Source organism: Pseudopodoces humilis, chromosome 11, assembly GCF_049639895.1.
Source record: "Pseudopodoces humilis isolate 2021_Gansu_Grassland_sample_001 chromosome 11, ASM4963989v1, whole genome shotgun sequence".
NCBI lineage: Eukaryota > Metazoa > Chordata > Aves > Passeriformes > Paridae > Pseudopodoces > Pseudopodoces humilis.
Window position 1 is genome coordinate 5496559 of NC_142210.1, and position 18648 is coordinate 5515206.

General features: G+C 50.2%; 1 protein-coding gene across 1 annotated transcript in view; it reads left to right on the plus strand.

Annotated features, from left to right (window-relative positions):
• The window catches only part of KY (kyphoscoliosis peptidase), a 30431-nt gene that overhangs the window by 10026 nt on the left and 1757 nt on the right, over positions 1-18648 (plus strand). Inside the window, exons 4-13 of the mRNA XM_088061134.1 lie at positions 5204-5266; positions 7225-7287; positions 8858-8932; positions 9052-9084; positions 9686-9736; positions 10850-10932; positions 11293-11401; positions 13478-13595; positions 17712-17900; positions 18449-18639. Of these exons, the coding sequence (XP_087917260.1) occupies positions 5204-5266; positions 7225-7287; positions 8858-8932; positions 9052-9084; positions 9686-9736; positions 10850-10932; positions 11293-11401; positions 13478-13595; positions 17712-17900; positions 18449-18639 (975 nt within the window). The remainder of the gene's footprint in view (positions 1-5203; positions 5267-7224; positions 7288-8857; positions 8933-9051; positions 9085-9685; positions 9737-10849; positions 10933-11292; positions 11402-13477; positions 13596-17711; positions 17901-18448; positions 18640-18648) is intronic.

The window sequence follows — 18648 nt, forward strand, 5'->3', positions numbered from 1 at the left end:
CAGAATGAGGCATCTGAGCAGCCTGGGCTTGGAAAACGCTGGCAGGAGAATAAGGGCAGGGAGGGAGAAAGGACAGGGAGGCCAGGAGAGCAGATTAAAACTCACCAGAGTGCAGCTGTAACGTGTTATCCACCATGGATGTGTCCCAGCCCTCCACAGCTCATTTGCAGTTGGGAGAGGAAAAAGGAGCTGAGATTCAATGTCTGCAAATGCAAAGTAATGGCTGGGAACAAACAAAACAAACCCCAGACTTCAAATATATCTGCAAACACACACAGGATAATGAGCTCTGAATGAGACATTCTGAGGAGGAGAGGGATCTTGGGAGTCTGGGTGGTGAGTGAAAGCACCCAGCTCCTGGGTGGTGAACAAAGCCAGCCTAAGGCTGGGATGGCTTGGGCAGGGAGGGCGTGAAGAACAGGACAGGAGCCACTGGCACCTCTGCACATGGAGCACAGCTGGTCTTGGTCTCCCATCTCAAAAGGGACGCAGCAAAGCTTGCAGGGCTCAGAGGAGGAGGAGCAGCAACAGGGAACAACTCCTGCAGGAAGGCTCTGCAGCTCGGAGGTGACGCTGGAACTGCTTCATGGACAGTACAGCTGGCAAAAACAGGGACACTTTGTTGTGTCACAAGGAGTGTGACACAATGAAAGGCAAAAGTTTCAAACAGTGGGTATCAGCCATCGATCAAAGGGATCAGGATATGTTAGTTCCAAATTACATTTAAGGGGGGGTTCACCTTTAGATGACTTTGGTGCTGCCTCCAGTGTGGTTACAGGCCCAGGCTTTCTCTCAAGACAGTGGAGAAGGCTCTGAAACACCAGGGTGTAACATGTCCCAAGGTGGGCAGCCAGGGCAGGTCACCACACCAAGAGGAAGAGCAGCCCTAGCACTTTTTCCAATACATGCATCTACAACTGTTCTTTCCAGTCTTGGAAAAACATTTGGACACCCTCACCCATGGCCCTGGCAGAACCAAGATTCCCAGCAGCCTCCCTGCAACAAGCAGAGGTGGAATATCTTCCCAGCACACCTTCTGCTAGAGCCTTTAGGGACCTTTGTGAAGGCAAAACACCTGCACAAGAGTCAAAACCCTTTCCTAGGAATGCAGCCTACAATTTCCCTTTCCACCCAATGGGATTCAGATAACCTAATTCTTGCTCTACATTCTTACACTCCCTCTCTCCCCTAGATCCCCCCAGAGAAATGCCAGCCATGTGGTAAATACATGTAATCATGGCACTCTGATTGCAGCTTTTGCTCTCTGGCCATTAATTCTTCTCCCTGGGGCCTTGGTGAGTGTTTAAAATCCTGCAGCAAATCCAGTGAGCTGCCCTTATTTGAAAATCAACATGGCGTAAAAGGCTTTCTCCTTTCCCTCCTCAAAATGTAAATATTTTTAGCTCCAAAAATATCCTGACCCATGGACAGATATTGCTGGTCATGTCCTTAGCTCAGGCCAATAAGGATGTTACTGTTTTCCATGGAAAACTCATGGAGCAGAGGGCTCACTGCTGCATGGGAGGCAGCAGTACCCACCTCAGGCACAGATGTGCCTTCCTCATGGCACACACCACAATTCACCATCAGAAACCTTCCCTTTCCCCTCTCCAGGAGAAAATAGAGGATAAAATAGGAAAAGGGATAATGCAAAAGAGCCTTTCAAACCCAGCCACCTTCTCCCTGAAGACTGGCATTTTTAGGAAAGCAGGAGCTGTAGATGCTTTCAGTGTGCTGGAAGCACCTTGTGGCATGACACAGGTGAGGCTGGTGCAGGAGGGAAGCAGGGGGTTCTCAGCCCCTGGGCAGCCAGGCTGGGAGCAGCCACCTCATCACTGAGAGAGAGAAAAGGAGACTCAAGTGATTTGTACAGCCTGGCAGGAAGGGCACTGCAGCAGCCCCCAAGGCAGCAACCTCCATGTGCTCGGCTGCGGAGGCTCCAGCTCAGAGCTGCCAGGGAAGAAACATCCGAGCTCAACAACATAACCAGAGCATCCACACCGAGGTAAGCTCAGATCCCAGCATGGCCTGGCTGCACCACTGGAACTGGCCCTTCCCAACATCTCCAGATGTGAGCCATCACATCACCTCTTTGGAGCTGGAGAGGAGCAAGGACAAGAGCAGATCTGGAGGAGCAGAGAGGCCGGGACACACAGGGAAATCCCTGTGGATGGGAGGCAGGAGCAGAGTGGAGAGGGTTGGAGAAGATTTTGGTGCAGGACCTGGGTGACACCAGCCTTAGGATTCAGCTGTGCCAATGAATAGCTGAGGAGAGCAGACTGTCCCACCTGGGATGTGAGGGAGAAGGGACAGCAGGAACAGGGGCTGCACCCCAGGTGAGCGGCCAGGGAGGAAAGGGTGCTCTGGACCAGGCAGGATCTGTGGGGCTCAGTGACAGGTGACAGGGGGGTGCTAAAGGCCAACAGGCAGATGGTGAAACTGTGATTAGAAAGTCACTCCAGCCATAAATCTCAGGGACCTGAAATGGAGATGGGCAAGCCCCAGATGGCTTGGAAATCTGCTTGGCAGAGTCCAGCACGGCTCAGCGTGCATCTGGCCCTTCTTCCTCCTTCTCCTCCTCACCAGGTTTAACCACCTCCAGCCAGCTCCTCACAGCCAGAGCTGAACTCGGGACCCCTGAAACAAAAACAACATTGTCATCCGTCCTGACAAAGGACCCTGGCAGCATTACTGGGGGTTACAGGTCCCATCCCTGGTGCTCCCTTCCTGGCAAGAATGCTGTGGCACCATCCAGGGTGGCACGGGGTGCTCAGGACTGTACCATGGTGCACCAGCAGAGCTGGATGGATGCAGGTTCCCTGCGGCTATTTCTGGATGTGCTGGGGAGCTGCTTAGGGCTGGATTTGCAGGCGAGCACGGGGGCGTATCAGCTGTCCATGCTCTGGAAGGGACTCAGGATCAGAAAAGGGGCAGGAGATTGGGAGGGGACAGGTTTTATATAGAGATCCACGGGAAAACCCGTGTCTCCAAACACAGTAACCTAACACCAGGTGGTAGTACCAGTTCCTGCCCGTGGATCTAGGACAACAAATTTCCCCACCTGCAGGCAGAGGAGCCCATTGCTCCCACACTCCTGCCTGAAAAGCCTGAAAGGCACCCTGCTCATGCCAAGCTCCTGAACTCCCTCTTTGCCAGCGGGTGCCTCTCACAACCTTTCCCAAGGCTGCCGGAGAGCCCTTCAGCCCACAGGTGCTGTCGCTCCCCCGGGACCCCCGGCCAAGGCGGGGGCTGGCAGCACGGCCGGGACACGGGCCAGTGGTAAAATTAGAACGCGTGTCCCTGCCAGCCCCTTCTGTGAGCTGCAGGGACCAGCTGAGCCCGTCTAACCCGCACTGTAACCCTTCATGTCCCCCGCATTGTGGGCTGGGACAGTTACTAGAAAGCCAGGGATTTGCAGGGCTTTCCTTTTTGATCAGCTGTGTGCAGCTACCCCAGACAGCCGAGCTCAAGGGCTGATGGGGCAGAGAGATGGGGTTTTTTGGATCCTTTGGGACAGTCGGGATTGCAGCCTGCAATTCCCTTCTCTTCTGTCCCTTTCCATGACAGGCAGTCCTGCAGAAACCTGAAGGTTTCTGAAGGCTCATGTCCCCTTTCCAGCCCCTTCTCCTCACAGCTGCCCTCCTCCTGCAGCAGTTATTGTTATTATTTACGCTCCTAAGCATCCTTTGAGTTCTGCCGGAGGACAGGATCCAAATAGAAAGCCTTTTAAGGATTTGTGCCAGCGCCGGGAAGCGAATCCCCCCCAGCGAACAGTGGTGTTGGGGGATTTGAGTGTAGACAAGTGCTTAAAGCTGAAAAGGGCAAAGAGAGGGGAGGGAGCCGGGGGCACGCTCTGAAACCAGACCCCCTCCCCCGCCCGAAACGCAGCTCCTTCCTCTGCTTTAGGAAACGGATCCCTCCTGCGATTTCCTTTCAAAGGTGACTTGTAACCTCTTCATTAGGGTCGGCTTTGGCAGAGCCCTGATGGGCTGCGCTGGGCGGGAGCGCGCTCGCCTTGCCAAGGCTGGGCAGCACTCGCGGCTGCGGGGCGCGGCGGAGGCTCGGCGGCAGCACCGGCGCCCCGGCCATGAGCTGATGGGTACCATGGACTTTAAGACAGATGCCAGTGCAGTCACCATCAATCTGCTGCTTATTGTGCGCCCCGAGGAGGCGGCGAGCAAGGAGAAGGGGCAGCGAGAGGGGCAGACGGAAGGCGGCCGAGGCGCAGGTAACATCACGCCTGCACCGGGCGAGGGAGGGCAGGGCTGCAGCTGCACACGGAGAAGAGAAGCGGCAGCTTTGGAGCAGGATTTGGGCTTCCTCTCCTCTTCCTCCTCTTTGCACACATGCTGCCAAACTCCAAAATGCCAACTTCTTTGTGGCAGTCCGGCGCGTCTCCGCTGCTGCAGCAGAGCCTCGCTGGAGGCAGGCTGGGAGCTGCGCCCTGGCCAGCTGCAGTGCGCACGGAGCAGGGACACGCAGGGACACTAATCCGAACTCTGTGTTCGCACCCTGCTGTGTGCTCTGCTGGCCCCGAGGTGCCCCCACGGGCTCTCTGCGCCTTGCGAGGGGAGCAGGGAGAGGGCTCGGCAGGTTCACCCCACAGCAGCACTCTCTGCCCTGGAGTACAGGAGCAGAACTGTTTTGTTTGCAACGTGCCCAGGCTTTGTCTCCGAGGCTCACTGTCCTGAGCCATTTATAGCTACAGTTTGGGACAGTGTCCCTGGCCCAGCTCCCTGTCCTGTGGAGGGTCTTCCAAAAAGCTACCGCTGTGCTCTGCAATTGCAAGGGGAGCGTCCCTGCAGAAGTAAAGGGTGGAGAATGAGTGTTTCTGCTCCAAAACCTGGGAGAGAAGCTGAATTTTCAGACAACCAGTCCCAGGCTAACAACTATAGGCAGAGCTATCACAACGTCATGTGCATGCTCCATCAAGCACAGCATTCAGCACCTGCTCAAATAAGAGCAAATCCTACCAAAGCAGCTTAGGCCTGGACTATTGCACTTTCTGCCCCCTGGTATTCCATACTTTAGCAACAAGAACTGCAAGCCAAGGCTGCAGATGAGACAGAAGGTGGATCCTGATGACACCTGGCATCAGCTGGGATAATGGGTTGCATGAAAGGGTTTGGGGTGCTTGGCCTTCAGGCAGAGGCAACACTTCAGTCCAGGAGGACCCTGCCAATCTCTCATTTCTATCTTACAGGTTCGGACGGTGATGGCAATGGAAACAGCAGATCACAGCCACCTCAGGGCCCAGATCTGAATGGTATGTCACCCTCTCCCTCTGTGAGAAAGCAACCCCAGCACACAGCCCAAAGCTCCAAGCTGTGCCCCTTGAGCATAAATGTGCTTCACACAACCCATCCCTTTCCAGCACTTTCAGGGGTTCCAGTGGAGGCACACAGAGGGCCCTGGGAAGCCTTCCCTCCATGCTCTCCATGCCCCATGGACAGGATGCACAGGGGTGGCACTGCCGAGCCCCTGCACATCCATCTGCAGGGATTCTCCTGCCATGGAGCTCACTCGGATTACAAGCACACAGAGCTCTTACATTTCACAGCCAGCTGATGGCAGGGGAAATTCAGTGACCCCAATTGCTCAGGTTGCAGCTAGAGCTTCCAGAGACTTCCCCAGAACTCACACAGCTTAAAGTAGGGTCTGGGGGATGCGAAGAACCTTTTCAACCATCTCTCCACCAGTCATTTCTTCATTTCCACCCCTCAGAGACCAAGCACAAGGCAGGTGAGATTGCTGACCAGGAATGATGTGGATTCTAGTTCTCAGTGTTCTGCTGCCAATTCCCAGACTTCTGCCCTAAAATAGTTGAGGAGGAATATCTGAGGAGGTGATCCTGGAACTATGGAGCAGCTCCCAGGGAAGGGACTTAGACCATCCCACTTGCTTTCCTGGCAGTCTAAGCCTACCATGGCTTAGCAGAGAAAGGCAGGGGGCAAAGGTAGAGCAAGACACAGGTAACTCTCATGCTACCAGACAGTGGATTTTAGTTACACCAAGGAGGAACTTTGTTTCCACAGGTCAAGTAATAGCAGTGTGCAAAAGCCACGGCTGCTCCCGGCAGGATGCCTGGAAGGAGCCCTGATCCAAGCTCCTCTGTAATCTGTGGTGGCTGGAGGCTGCACACAGTCTGGGAGCAAACAGTATTTCATGGCAAGGCACTACTTTGGGGCTTTTTTTAAAAAGCAGATAACAAAAGCCTCCACTCTAGGAAGCAGATAAATATCCTGCATTCTCTCCTTCTGTCATGCTCAAGAGGTTCTGCAACCAGAGCTGCAGAGTCAGCCTCCTCTACGAGTGAGTAAGAGGCTGATATTGATCATTTCCCACCATGAATTAATGGCAGGAGTATTTAGCACACACATGGGAATCCTTCCCTTGCAGCTCTACCTTAGGCACAATTTAAACCCCTGGGAGGGGGGAATTCAGACACCAGAGGAGCAGGCAAAGCTTTGGCTCCTCTGGCACCACAAGGGTTAATGAATTCCCTTTCACCAGTCTTGTTCGTGTCCCTATGAGGCCTCTGACACCCCTGGTGCTGCAACAATATTTTCAAGCTTATATAATCCCCAGCCCCACTGTGTCAGAGGCTGTGGCCCCACTCCACAAGATCCCGTTGCTCTGGGGCTGGTCCCCGTCACGGCCACACTGCACGAATGGACTCGGGCAAGCCGTCAGATCCGGGTTCCCCCGGCCTCTGGTGGTTGGTGCGATGGGGATCGCAGGACGCTTTGAAAAAGAGCGAGAAATCACCTTGGCCAACACGCAGCAGAGCCCGGAGCGAGGGCTCCGTGTCCCCTGGCATTTGCTCCCTCCCCGGGACTTGTGCTGCTTCCACCTGTGCGAACCCTGAGCACATCAAGGGCTGCCCCGAGGACTCCAGGTCCAAGACAGCCAGCGTCTCCCAGAAGGGAGAGGTGAGGATCAGCTGCTGACAACCACACAAAGTTCTGCCCTTCTGTCCCACCCAGCTCTCCAGACGCCCCCTGGTCCAAGCACCCCTGCCCTGAGCAGCAGCAGGCTGGGCTGGAGCATCCCTCTGGAGAGCGGGCAGGCACCCCGGACCAGTTGAGCTTTGAATCTGAAGAACAGGGTTGAGCTTCCTGAGTCTTTCCCTACCTCACTGCCGAGCAGGGCTGATTTAACCCCATCCTTGCTGACTGTTCCCCTCTCTCCAAGGCACTGAGATGTTTCCTTTTGTGCCCCCAGGCCGGCATGGCCCCACAGACTGCTGTGAGCAGACACCACCCATCACTTTGGGCCCTGACAAAGGTAAGTGGTGACCAAAAGACAGAGCAGGGCTTCACTCAGCTCCCAACAAGCTTTTTCTCCAATAAAATAACCTCAGAGCATCCCAAAAGAGAGAAAATATCCCACCCTGGGACAGCTGCCCCTCAAAGCACTTGCTGGCCAAGGACTTGTCTGGCCACAAAACACAAGGAGAACAGCAAGGGCTTCTCTGAGCTTGGAGCAACCTGGTCTAGTGGCAGGGAGTTGGAGCAAGAGGATCTTTAAGGTCCCTTCCAACCCAAACCATTCTATGATTCTTTATGAAGGTATCTCGATCAGAAATAATTAAATAAACAACCATAAAAGCACCAGCAACCAGCTCATACCACCAGTTTTTAAAGTAATGATATAGCACATTGAAAAATTCCTGTGGAACTGCATTTTTCATTTGTTAAATGTATTTTAAACTCATCAGCAAAAGGCACTCAGCACCAGTAAGTTTGTTTTTTAAAAACAAAGAATTTTTATTTATGGGGGGAAACTTAGAAAGTTGGGGAGAAAACCCACAAAAAAGCAAAGTAAAAATAATCTTGAGCAATAAAAAAGGACCCCTGGAAATATAAAAACTTTAAGGAAACCAAACCATTTGCATAAAGTCTTCTCTTTGAGAAACAACTTCATTTTATCTTTGAATTAACTGACAAAATACACCAGCCAGCTCTGTTCTGACATCCTGATATCTGCAACCATCCTAGAGCTGGAGTAAAGCCCTAAGATTTAAGTTTTTACAGCTTATACAGTTTTTCTTTCTTGCTGGTTTTGGGGTTTGAAGGAAATTGAATCTCTCTGCATAATCATAGGAGAAACTTCACTTTTTTAGGGGTAAATGCTGCAGAAAAACTTATTATTTGAAGAAAATGCAGATTCCCACCTAATTAGTCAGTTCCAAGAGCTGACTTTAAAAGAAAATCCCAAATGTCAGGAGGCTCTCGATAAACGTGTAGGAGGTGTGACTGGATGGCAGCCCCGAGGTCCATTAACATCCTGACCTTCAGCCTCCTGAGTAACTTCTGCCTGATCCAAAACAAAAGCCCAGGACCACATGGAGCCCCTCCAGGGAACCTCCAGAGCTGCCAACCCTTCTGAAATACCTGCCAAAAAAATGTAGTCTCTGTCAAAAAGTTCAGGTAGTTTTTGTAAGAGATTCCGTCACTCTTTTTCTGGTCTTTCCCTTTCTGAAACTTTAAAGAGCAGAGCCCAAGTTTCCAGGGGAGGTTTTTCTGGAGCATCAAGGTACGTCTGGACCACAGCTGGCTCTGCCAGGATGCCGTCTCTTACAGGCAATGGCCTTTGCCAGATATTTTAGTATCACAAGTCCAACCATTTTCATCACTTCAAGCCTTCCTCTGTTTAATTCCAAGAAAAATCAATGAAATACATTGATTCTCTGCTTGTTGTAGCTCCATCAAGAGTCTTTAATATGGTGATAAACCTTGGCTATCACCAGAGCTGCTGCTTTGTCTAAAGAGCTGCCTCAGCAGGCACTCCTGCCCTCTCCTCCATATCCTGGTTAGTTTTCCCTTTTTAGGGAGTTTATCATTGTTTCTTGCAGGAACCCAAGTGACAGTGGAGATTCACCATGAGGATACCAGCCCCCAGCTCATCAAAAGACTCTCCCTGGGAAAAGGTACAGCCCCAGCTTTAAACCCCAATAGAGGCTCAGCCCATCCTCCCTTCCCTTCTCCAGAGCCGGGGAGCCCGGGCGGGGCTGAGGGGATCCCACTAACCCTGCCTGGTGTGTTGCAGGTTCCCAGAGGCTGAGAGGACACGACAACAAAGGTGAGTGAGGCTCTGCTCTATCACAGTGTCTCCAAGCTCTCCCTCCCACGGGAGGCTGCTCCCAGGAGGAGAGCCTCATTCCTCCCGTGGGGAGGCTGCTAAAGAGCACATGAGGCTGGACCCTGCCCATGACTGGGGCTTGAGGAGCAAAATCCTTCTGCTGTTGGGGTGTGGGTGTCTCCTCCTCCTCTGGTCCTGGGATAAGGCAAGTGGTGACACTCCAGTGTCACTCAGCTGTCCCCCAGATGCTGCAGAGCTCCCACTGGGGTTATCTAACAGCTCTGGAGCTCAGTGCTCCCTTCTTCCACACCTGGGGAGGTTCAGCCATGGTGGGATGGGGTTTGGTGTCCCCAGCCCTCAGGCTAGAACAGGAGATGCCTGTCTGCTGGGGAAGGTGGGCTCTGTGGGATGGCAGGGAGGGGATGCAGAGCACACTCCACAGGGTGCTGACATCCACGTCCAAATGGAAGGGAATGGGCAAAGAACAGCCTCAGTTCCAGCTTTTCCCACCCAATCCTGCTCCCCACAATAATTTATTTCTAGTTGTCTTTTTTCTGCGGGCAACAACCTCCTCCCTCCCTCTCCCTTCTCTGCTTTGCAGGTTTCCATAAGACTGAGGCCCCACGGCCACCAGGAGCAAAGGACCTCCATGGTAACTATCCCTTAGCACGACCTGTGTCCAGCTCCCCAAGCCCCTATTCATTGGGATGGCAGAGGGAAGTGGCTTTGGGAACATCACAGGTGCCCAAGCCATGCCCAGGGCTCTGTACCAGGGAAGGCAAATGGGCACAAGGTACAGGACTGTCCGAGGTACTGTGGATCCCACTCCTGCACAGAGCCTCTGCAGACAGAACCTGCCAAAGACAAAACCTGATAACCACATAAAAGAAAAAACAAACCATCCCCTTACCAAGGGGCAAAAAGTAATTTTTAGAGCTGCAGAGTGGGAACGTTTAAAAGTGTAAATCTGCTTTCTCTCTCTTTAGGTCAGTGTAACAACTTTAGGTCAGTGTAACACCTCTTTTCAGGGAAAATACAGATAAACAAAGCAGCCTGATAAGAAATAGGTGTCGTGTGCCTACATGCTGATTTTGGCAGACAGGTGCCTGCCCAGCACAGGGACTATGTCCATCCATTCCCCATGGCTCACTGATGGGAGACAGCAGTGTCAGCTCATTCCAAGGCTGTTAAAAAAAAATCAGTTATCTGGTTAATTAGGGCGAGTTAAAGCTTTGTTCACACTGAATAGAACCAGAAGCTCAGAACCTGCAAAGATGCGGAGGGGAGGGTTGGCATGGCAGGTTCAGTCCAACTGCTCCCAGTGTTACATTCCTCATGTGCCTGAATTCCTGCAGAATTGTGGCCCTTTACCATGCAAAACTCCTAGAGAAACCCAGCTCTTTATTGCTGGGGTTTTTTTAAGAAGTCATGTGTTTTCTAAGGCTTGCACTGATACTTCTGCATTGATCTCCTGCGTCTCCATTCAGTATCCCAGGATTTTCCATGCTGTTATGCAGTGCCAAAGTTGCAGGGGCAGCTCGTGGTCCAGCACTGCACAAATCCTAGCAGCCTAGACAGGATGGCTCCTGCTTTCCATGCAGCTGGCAGGGACCTCCTGTGGGTGCCCTCATGTCCTCTGCTCCCTAAGCACCCAGTGATGGATGTCTCCATGGGCCAGGCAGGAGCTCTGTCCCCTTGTTCCACCCTACTGCCAGGAAAAACACTCCCTCCCTTCCCAAAACAATGACAACTCGTTTCTTCCCAGCATATCCATGGGACAAATCCTCTTTGAAATCCATGCCAGTAGATCTGCAGCAATTTGAGAAGCTGGATGCCTACGCATTAAAAGTAAGTCTTGCTTTTGCCTCTGTCCTCCTCCCAGCTCCCCCGTGGTGACGTTCCATGAACCTGGCTCCCAGCACCGACACCAGCTTAGGCTGAGCTATGGGGCAATGGCATTAAAATCTCCCAAACAAGTGAAAAAACTTTTTTTTTCAACATTAGTGAAGAAAGTCCACTCTGGGAACTATAAACAAAAATAAATGGGCCTACAGCACTGCAGCTCTGTTTTTAAGGAAGCCGGAGGCAGAGCAGTCTCTGGCAGGTGGGGTCTCACTGGCTTCAGAAGAACAAGAGATGGGGAGGACAGGAGATCTACTACAGGGATTTCTTCACCATGACCTTGCAATGCTTCCTCCCTACACACAGGTGAATGTCAAGAACAGCGTGGAGGAACTGGTCAAAGCCCTGCTGAAACAAGCCCGGACTGACCTGGAAAAGGTCCGAGCCATATGGATGTGGATATGCCATCACATAGGTAGGCTGAGGCCTCCAGCTGAAGATAAAGCTGTCACTGTCACCCCTGTCCCACTGCCATGGCAGTTTACTCAGTGTTTGTGGGTTATTTCCATATGGGGAATGAAGGCTTTCTGGAGGTTTTTATCCAGAAATGCATCCAGAGAGCTGCAACCACACAGGCTCCCCTGCCATTTCCTACTCAGTCCCAAGGCCCCAGTTACACAATAACCAGGAGATGGGAAGAGGAGAAATAGGCAGCATTTGTAGCCTCTCCCATCTGGCACATCAAAGGGGGCTTCTTGCCACCCAGTGCCTTGATGGGGGGGAACTGGATATGCATCATGATGGCATTTTGTATATAACATAAGCCAAAATGTCTCTTTCCCATTAAGTCTTGGGGGCAGAGAGGCAGAGCTGTCCTTTCCCTCACCTCCTACATATCCTGATGGGGCCCTGCTGCAGTGCAGGCCAAGTGATCGTGAGGAAAACAGCAGTTTGGGCAGCACTGGCCTCATCTCACACCCACTGAGATCAGCAACTACAGGGTTATCATGGTTACGTCAGTCCCAAACTGCTTTAGTCTTGCCCTGAAATGTGGAGAGTGGTGATTTCACTGCATGTCCTGAAGCCCAGGCTTTGACTCACCCAGCACTGGTTATTCTACCTTTCCACTTTTAACCCATTTGGGCCCACAGTACCTGAGCCAGGCCTTTTTGGAGTCAGTCCATACTCCTCAACATTCAGGGGATGTCTCTGGGCCTGACAGCTATGCTGAGATCTCCTCACAAGATCTTTTATACCACCTTGGCCCTGGCTGTCATCCCTTCCTGTGAGACTGACCCCTATTTACACACACAGAAAAGAAACAGAGTTGGGAATTTAAAACTGCGGGCAAAAATGCAGTGTATCTATCCTGGGATTGCATTGATGACATAAACTCCTTCCTTGGATGGATTTTAAGTGAGAACACTGCTCTCTGGGCATCTCTCCCCACCCTGTTCAATTCCTGCCTGTGATGGGCTTCTATGCCCATGCAGCATCAGCATTAAAGGAAATAATTATTTTAGCTGTCATTTGGGGCACAAATAGAAAGCCATGGAGCCAGCACCCCTCAAAGGGCCCTGTAGCTTTGCTGGTGGTCAGTGAACAGCCAGGGTGGAGCAGCCAGCCTTTCCCAGTGCCTGGAGCCAACACCAAGGCAGCATTGGCTGAGCCCTCGGATAAAAGACAAGCAGTGGCAGCATTTCATCAAAGCGCACACAGCCTACTGCCACTTTTCTTCCTCTGCCCCAGCACCAAGAGGAGGGGGAACCAGCTGATGCAGCATTCCTGAGAGTCCTGTCAGAAAACCACACCTGTATTTTAAGAAAGAGGCTGTGGACAGGGCCAAGGTTGGTGGTATTGAATTAACCTTCCCAGACCAGTTCTACAAGCTCAGTCTGAAGGAGTCCTGCTGTGCTGCTCTTGTGTACTCATTCCAACAAATCAAGATTTCCTGGTATTGATATGATCAGACTTGACAGGGCTTGGAGCAACCTGGTCTGATGGAAGGTGTTCCTACCCCTGGCAGGGGATTGTAATGAGATTAGCTTTAATGCCCCTTCCAACCCAAACCATTCCCACTTGCAACAAAATTCTACAAGTGTTTCCCAACAAGCTGCTTTTCAAATATTTTTAATACAAATTGCTTTTATAATACAAATACAAATTGCTTTTAATACAAATTTTCTCTCTACAAAGAGAGCAAAAGTCTCAGCGGCTTCTTTTGAGGTAACATCAATCCGACTCCTTCAAATGCAGCATGTTCAGGTTTACACTGGCAGCTCTTCAGACTGTAGATCTTCCACTTGAGGGCAATTCCTGAGGACACCTATTTGGTTCAAAAATCAACTGCTGAACCCCAGCCCAAGCTTGGAGCAAAGGGTGATGAGGGACAGAGCTGTTCCTCTGCCCCAGCAGTGTCCAGGCCACCCTCCCCAGCACAGCCACGGCTCGTTCCCCTCTGCTCAAAGCAACCCGAGCGCTGCTCCTGCTGCCCATCGGTCCCATTGCCTCAGGCTTTTGGATGAACTTTTGTCTGTGTTCCTTCCCCCAGAATACGACGTCGTGGGCTACCACAACAAAAGCCAGCTGTCGAGCAAGCCCAGAGATGTGCTTCAGATGGGCAAGAGCATTTGTGAGGGCTATGCCGAGCTCTTTGAACATATGTGCAGGTAAATTAAGTTCAGAAGCATTCAATGCCAGGGAGAGTTAACATTCCTTGTCATCTCCATGCCTATCCTGTCTGCCTTTGCATTGACTGATGTGACTTTAAGCAGGACATGGAACTTAAGCTTTCCAACCATGCTGTGGAAAAACAGCAAGTCCTAGAAAGGTCAATTTTGCTCTCTCCTCCACTCCCTCCACCCCCCTCCCCAGCATAATTTACTTGGTGCCATCTGCTGAGCTTCGCATTGCATTAACATAATGGCAGATGAAAACACGGAGATAATTTGATTAGAAGAAGTAGGATTTTCCTTGGGGTATCTGGATGTGAAGGTTAAAAGCATCACAAGACTTGAACAAGGAGTGCCGTCTCCAATATGCTCCCTTGCAAGAGGTAAGCAGAGTCCCAGGAGGAACTTTCCCTAACCCCTCTGGAGATGCCCTGTCCCCTCCAGGAACACCCCAGGGATGCTGCCTTGCACTTACCTTTCCGTTCTCTGCCCCATATCAAGGTGCAGCACTGTTGAGGCCAATACTGCAACTCCCATTTTGTAGCAACCGTTGGCATTTAACGACTTAAAATCCTTTCTTCTGCCAACAAAATCTCGTGGACTTCACTGGGGATGAGTCACCTGAACTTCCCCACAGAGCAGGGCTTTATAGTCACAAAGCCATTTCTAAGAGGCAGCCCCTTCCTTGGAAAGGAGCACAGGGATGCAGCCCCAGTCCCTAAGGAGAGCCCCAGAAATCCACAGCAAAGAAAGCAGTGAAGGTGCTTGGAGGTTTGGGGATCAGTCTTGGGTGGAAGGGTTGCCAAAAAGGAGAAAACTGGACCTGACAGCTCAGGGAGAGGAGACTGGAAGGGAATTCCTATAGTAATCCTAAGAGGGTGGGCTTCCATTCCCTTGGAAAAATCACAGACTAGTTATTAATAGCACGTGTAAGTGACAATTGGCTTTCCACACCATCCAAAAGGATTTGATAAGGTTTTCACAATGGAACAGAAAATCTACAGGGAAAAGGAGAGATTAAAAAAAAAAAAACCCAGCATGCTGTGCCACATGCTGAAGTGGTAAATGCTTCCAGCCAACAACATATCCCAAAATATACATTTGGTCCATTCAACCCAAATTATTCTATGACATTGGATCTTGTTTTCTAAAGAGTAAAGAAATAGGATGGTGAAGTATGCATTTATAGCTGCATCCTATGGAATAGTTATTAGCAGTAGAAGGGGGGAATTTTCATCTGTTCGTTAAAAAGCATATGCTTAGTTCATTAAAAGCATTAATCTTTCCAAGGATATCTCTGACTATTTAAAGGCTCTGTTGATTTACTCACAATTCCTCAGTTCCAGGCTGATTAGTCACTATGTGATTCAGGAAATCTCCCAGTCATCAAGACTATTATATTGTCAAATATTAGCAAAATGTTTAGCTCCTGTCCTGAAAAACTGTACTTGAAGACAATACCTCTTTCTTGCAGAGAGATCTCCCCATCCCTTCTCCCCGTGCTCTGTGCTGCTCTTACGCTGAGTCTAAGCAGAAAGGCAGGAGGCAAAGAGTGCTCGGCTTATGGAAAGGCTTTTCAGAGCCAGGTTTTGGGGGGAAAAGGGTGTTTTAAGATGCCTTTTTTTCCTAGCTCTTGTGAGGGAACTTGAACAAACAAACCTATTTGCCAGTCACCAGGAGTCCCCCCAAAAGTCCTGCTGAAGGCAACAGCTGACATTGATTGAGTCCTACTTGTCCCAGTGCCAGAGGGAACAATTCCTGCTGCAGACACAACACAGTCACCTCCGACCACAGCTCTGGCAGCCAAACGTCCTCCCATTTGCTGAGATTCCTGTCACAGAGGAAAGGTGGGCACAGACAGTGGGAAGCTGGCCATAAGGCATCACTTCCCATACATCAGGTGTGATAGCAATGAATGCAAACACTGGTTCCTGACCAGTATTTCACAGCACTTATCAAGAACTGGCTTCTCAGCTGACAAGCAGACTCAAGGAGGTAGCATGGCTGAGTGAAGCAGTGCAAATTCATGAATCCAGTTTAGGGCAAACCTTGCAGCCTGGGATTAGGGAGACACTCACTCACCAGGCACAACAATTATTTTTCCCAGGAGAGGTGGCCTCACTGCCTAAAGGGGATCTGACCAGTTAGCTAGCTGCTCCTTCTTCCTACCCAGTCTGTAAATATTCCAGATTTCACATCCTCTTGCTTCCCCCGTTTCCTGCAGACAGTAGCTTTCCATCTTTTCAGGCTCAGAGGCGTACACCTACCAACCACAAGCACAGACCATTCTGTCTCCTTCTGGAGAAGTCAGATTTGCTCCTTTTTTAGATGAAATTATCAAAGTCAACCTAAAATCAAAGGGAAGAAGATGCCATTGAATTCCAGTGACGCCTGTAGTAAGAGCCAGACTGTTTCCTGCTGTTCTTGAGGCAGAAAAGCAACTTTGTGTTTAATCTCTTTGCTCCAAGCAAATGTTGCCAACTGTTTCTTAATTCAGTTCTTCCAGTCCATTTTGTATCTAGGTCATCTTCAATCTCACACTGCCACTTCAATCAATTCTGGAGATCTTCCCAATCTTCTCTCTGCCTGCTTAATTTATCTGTATGAAGTCATTGACACAAGAGACATGAGCACCCTTTTCACCAATACAGAATTGCTCCTTTACAGGATGTTTTAGCTTGGATTTTTGTCTGTCCACTACTGGAGAGACCAGTTTAAATGCTCTGGTCTTTATTTTGAGAACTTTGAACACATCCAAGCATAAACTCTTCTTGCTGTTTTGCCAATGCTCACTGTAATTGAGAGCACCGTGAGAGCAGAACTTGTCCCTTAATGTTCCCTCTGAACCCCAGCTAACAAGAATGTCTAGAGAAGCCTGGAAGGATTAGACACCAATCCCCATGAAATTAGTGGGAATTTGGTACTTAGCCCCTTGAAACTCCTAGGATTAAATCTTCACTACGTCTCCCAGGCCAGCTCCTAGTCTCAGTTACATCATGCAAATCCAAGCTCTCACCAGTCTTGTCAGTGGAGTTGTTCCAGATTTACTGCCCAGCTCCATGTTAGAATTTGACTCAGAGGCCTGCGGGCTAGAAAGGGCTTTCCAGACCACCTGCAGCACCAGGTTTCTCCATGGCATTCCTTCCAGCCTGGCCTGTTTATTCTGGATACTCATGGAACAGGCAGTGCCTGCTGTCACTGCTCCATCCTCTCCTTTGCTGAAGTGCCCACCTCCCCTGGAAACCAGCATGGAAAAAGCAGCTCTCCCTACAAGCTCCACTGCACTGCCAATTGCCAGCCAGTATCTGTTATCAGGCCTCAACTTCTTAACAACCATGCTAATTATCTTGCCCATAAATATCACTTTTCTCCTGAGCTAAACCCACATTATGCAGACAATCTCGCTCTGGAAGCCTGCACACTTTATTACTTAAGGTAGTTGTTCCATTTAACACACTTCTCAATGAAGAAGAAAAATGTCAATGCTGTCCTACACAAAAGACAACGCTCCAACTGAAGCAATTTTAGATTAATGGTGAAATAAGATGCCAATGTTAGAATCCATCAGCAGAGAGCTTATTAACACAGTGCTTATTTAAATCTTATTTACAGATCCACACAGGTATTCATCATGTTTTTAGAAAGAGACTGTTTAATCATTTCTACCCTGGGCAAGCACAAGCTCATTCTTTCAGGAAACTAAATCAGCATCCACAATCCCGTGAGGTCTGAGATACCTTAGCTGGTGTCAAACACCAGGCCCACCATCACGGGGAGAGAACAGCCTGTGCTTTTAATTTGTAATTACATGGGCTAATTGTGGACAGCAGCAAAGGGATTCCACTGAGTAACAAGACAGAGAGCAATTAAGCACACTTTATCTTGTCATCCTATAACAGTGCTGAATTGATAGTGCATCAGGCAAAAAGACAGGGAATGTGCAAAATTGTTAAAGGACCTTCCTCCAGCAGGATGCTGAGTCTCTGTGCAAAGACTACAAAAACAAACAGCCCCACTCAACAACTCAGGCATCATCACCTTTTCTCTTTCCCCAGAAGTACCTGACAGTTTTAAAACAGAACTCTTCTGTTGTAGCTTATCATTTCCTTTCAGTCTTGCAGGAATTCAGTGCAAGAAGCTATCAGGACATGCCAAGGGACACGGGTACAAGACAGGGCAGACCTTTACAGGGGACTCTGACCATGCCTGGAACGCTGTCTACCTTGAGGGAAGGTGGCATTTACTGGACAGCACCTGGGGCAGCGGTTCTGTGGATGATTCCTTCACCAAGTTCACCTACAGGTAAAGAACCCCTGTTATCCTAGTACATAAACCCTCCACAAAGGCAGAAGGAAAGCTGATAGGATTGGCAAACCAAACAAACACATTTGGTGTCACAGGAAGACCCAAAGCAAGGTACCCAGGCTGCCTGTACAAGGCATGGAGCATAGCCTGTAGAGAGGTAATAGCCCTGAGCAGCAAGTCACAAACTGCTAAAAGCCAACTGGGTTTGCTTGTCACATCTTCAGCTTAGGCAATAGTCTGTGGCACTCGAGCCACAGCTTTTGTGATTGCAGTCAATACCCAGCGCCTCCCTCTCTTTCCAGGAGCCTGTGTGTGTAAGGGAATAGTGCAAATACCAGGGTTTATCCCAAAGCTCAGCATTTGCCCTGGAAACAGAAGACCAAAGCTCAGGTTTCTTTTCCGCCTGGGGAATTTCAAACCCACGGATCTCAGTTTATCCGCAGCTCAAACCGCTCCAACATCCTCCTGCTGAAACCACCACCACTGCGGGGGAAGAATTCACTATTCGTAATTACTCATTTTCCCTAATTTCTCCCTTCTCCCAGGTACAATGAGTTTTACTTTCTGACTCACCCGGCCCTGTTCATTAACAATCACTTCCCAGATAACAGTAACTGGCAGCTTCTTAAGCCCACGCTGACGCTGAAGGAGTTTGAGAACAACATGCTGCACAGCAGCAACTTCTACATGCTGGGGCTGCTGGCCGCACACCCAGAGACTCCCATCATCCAAACAGGTAAGGGAG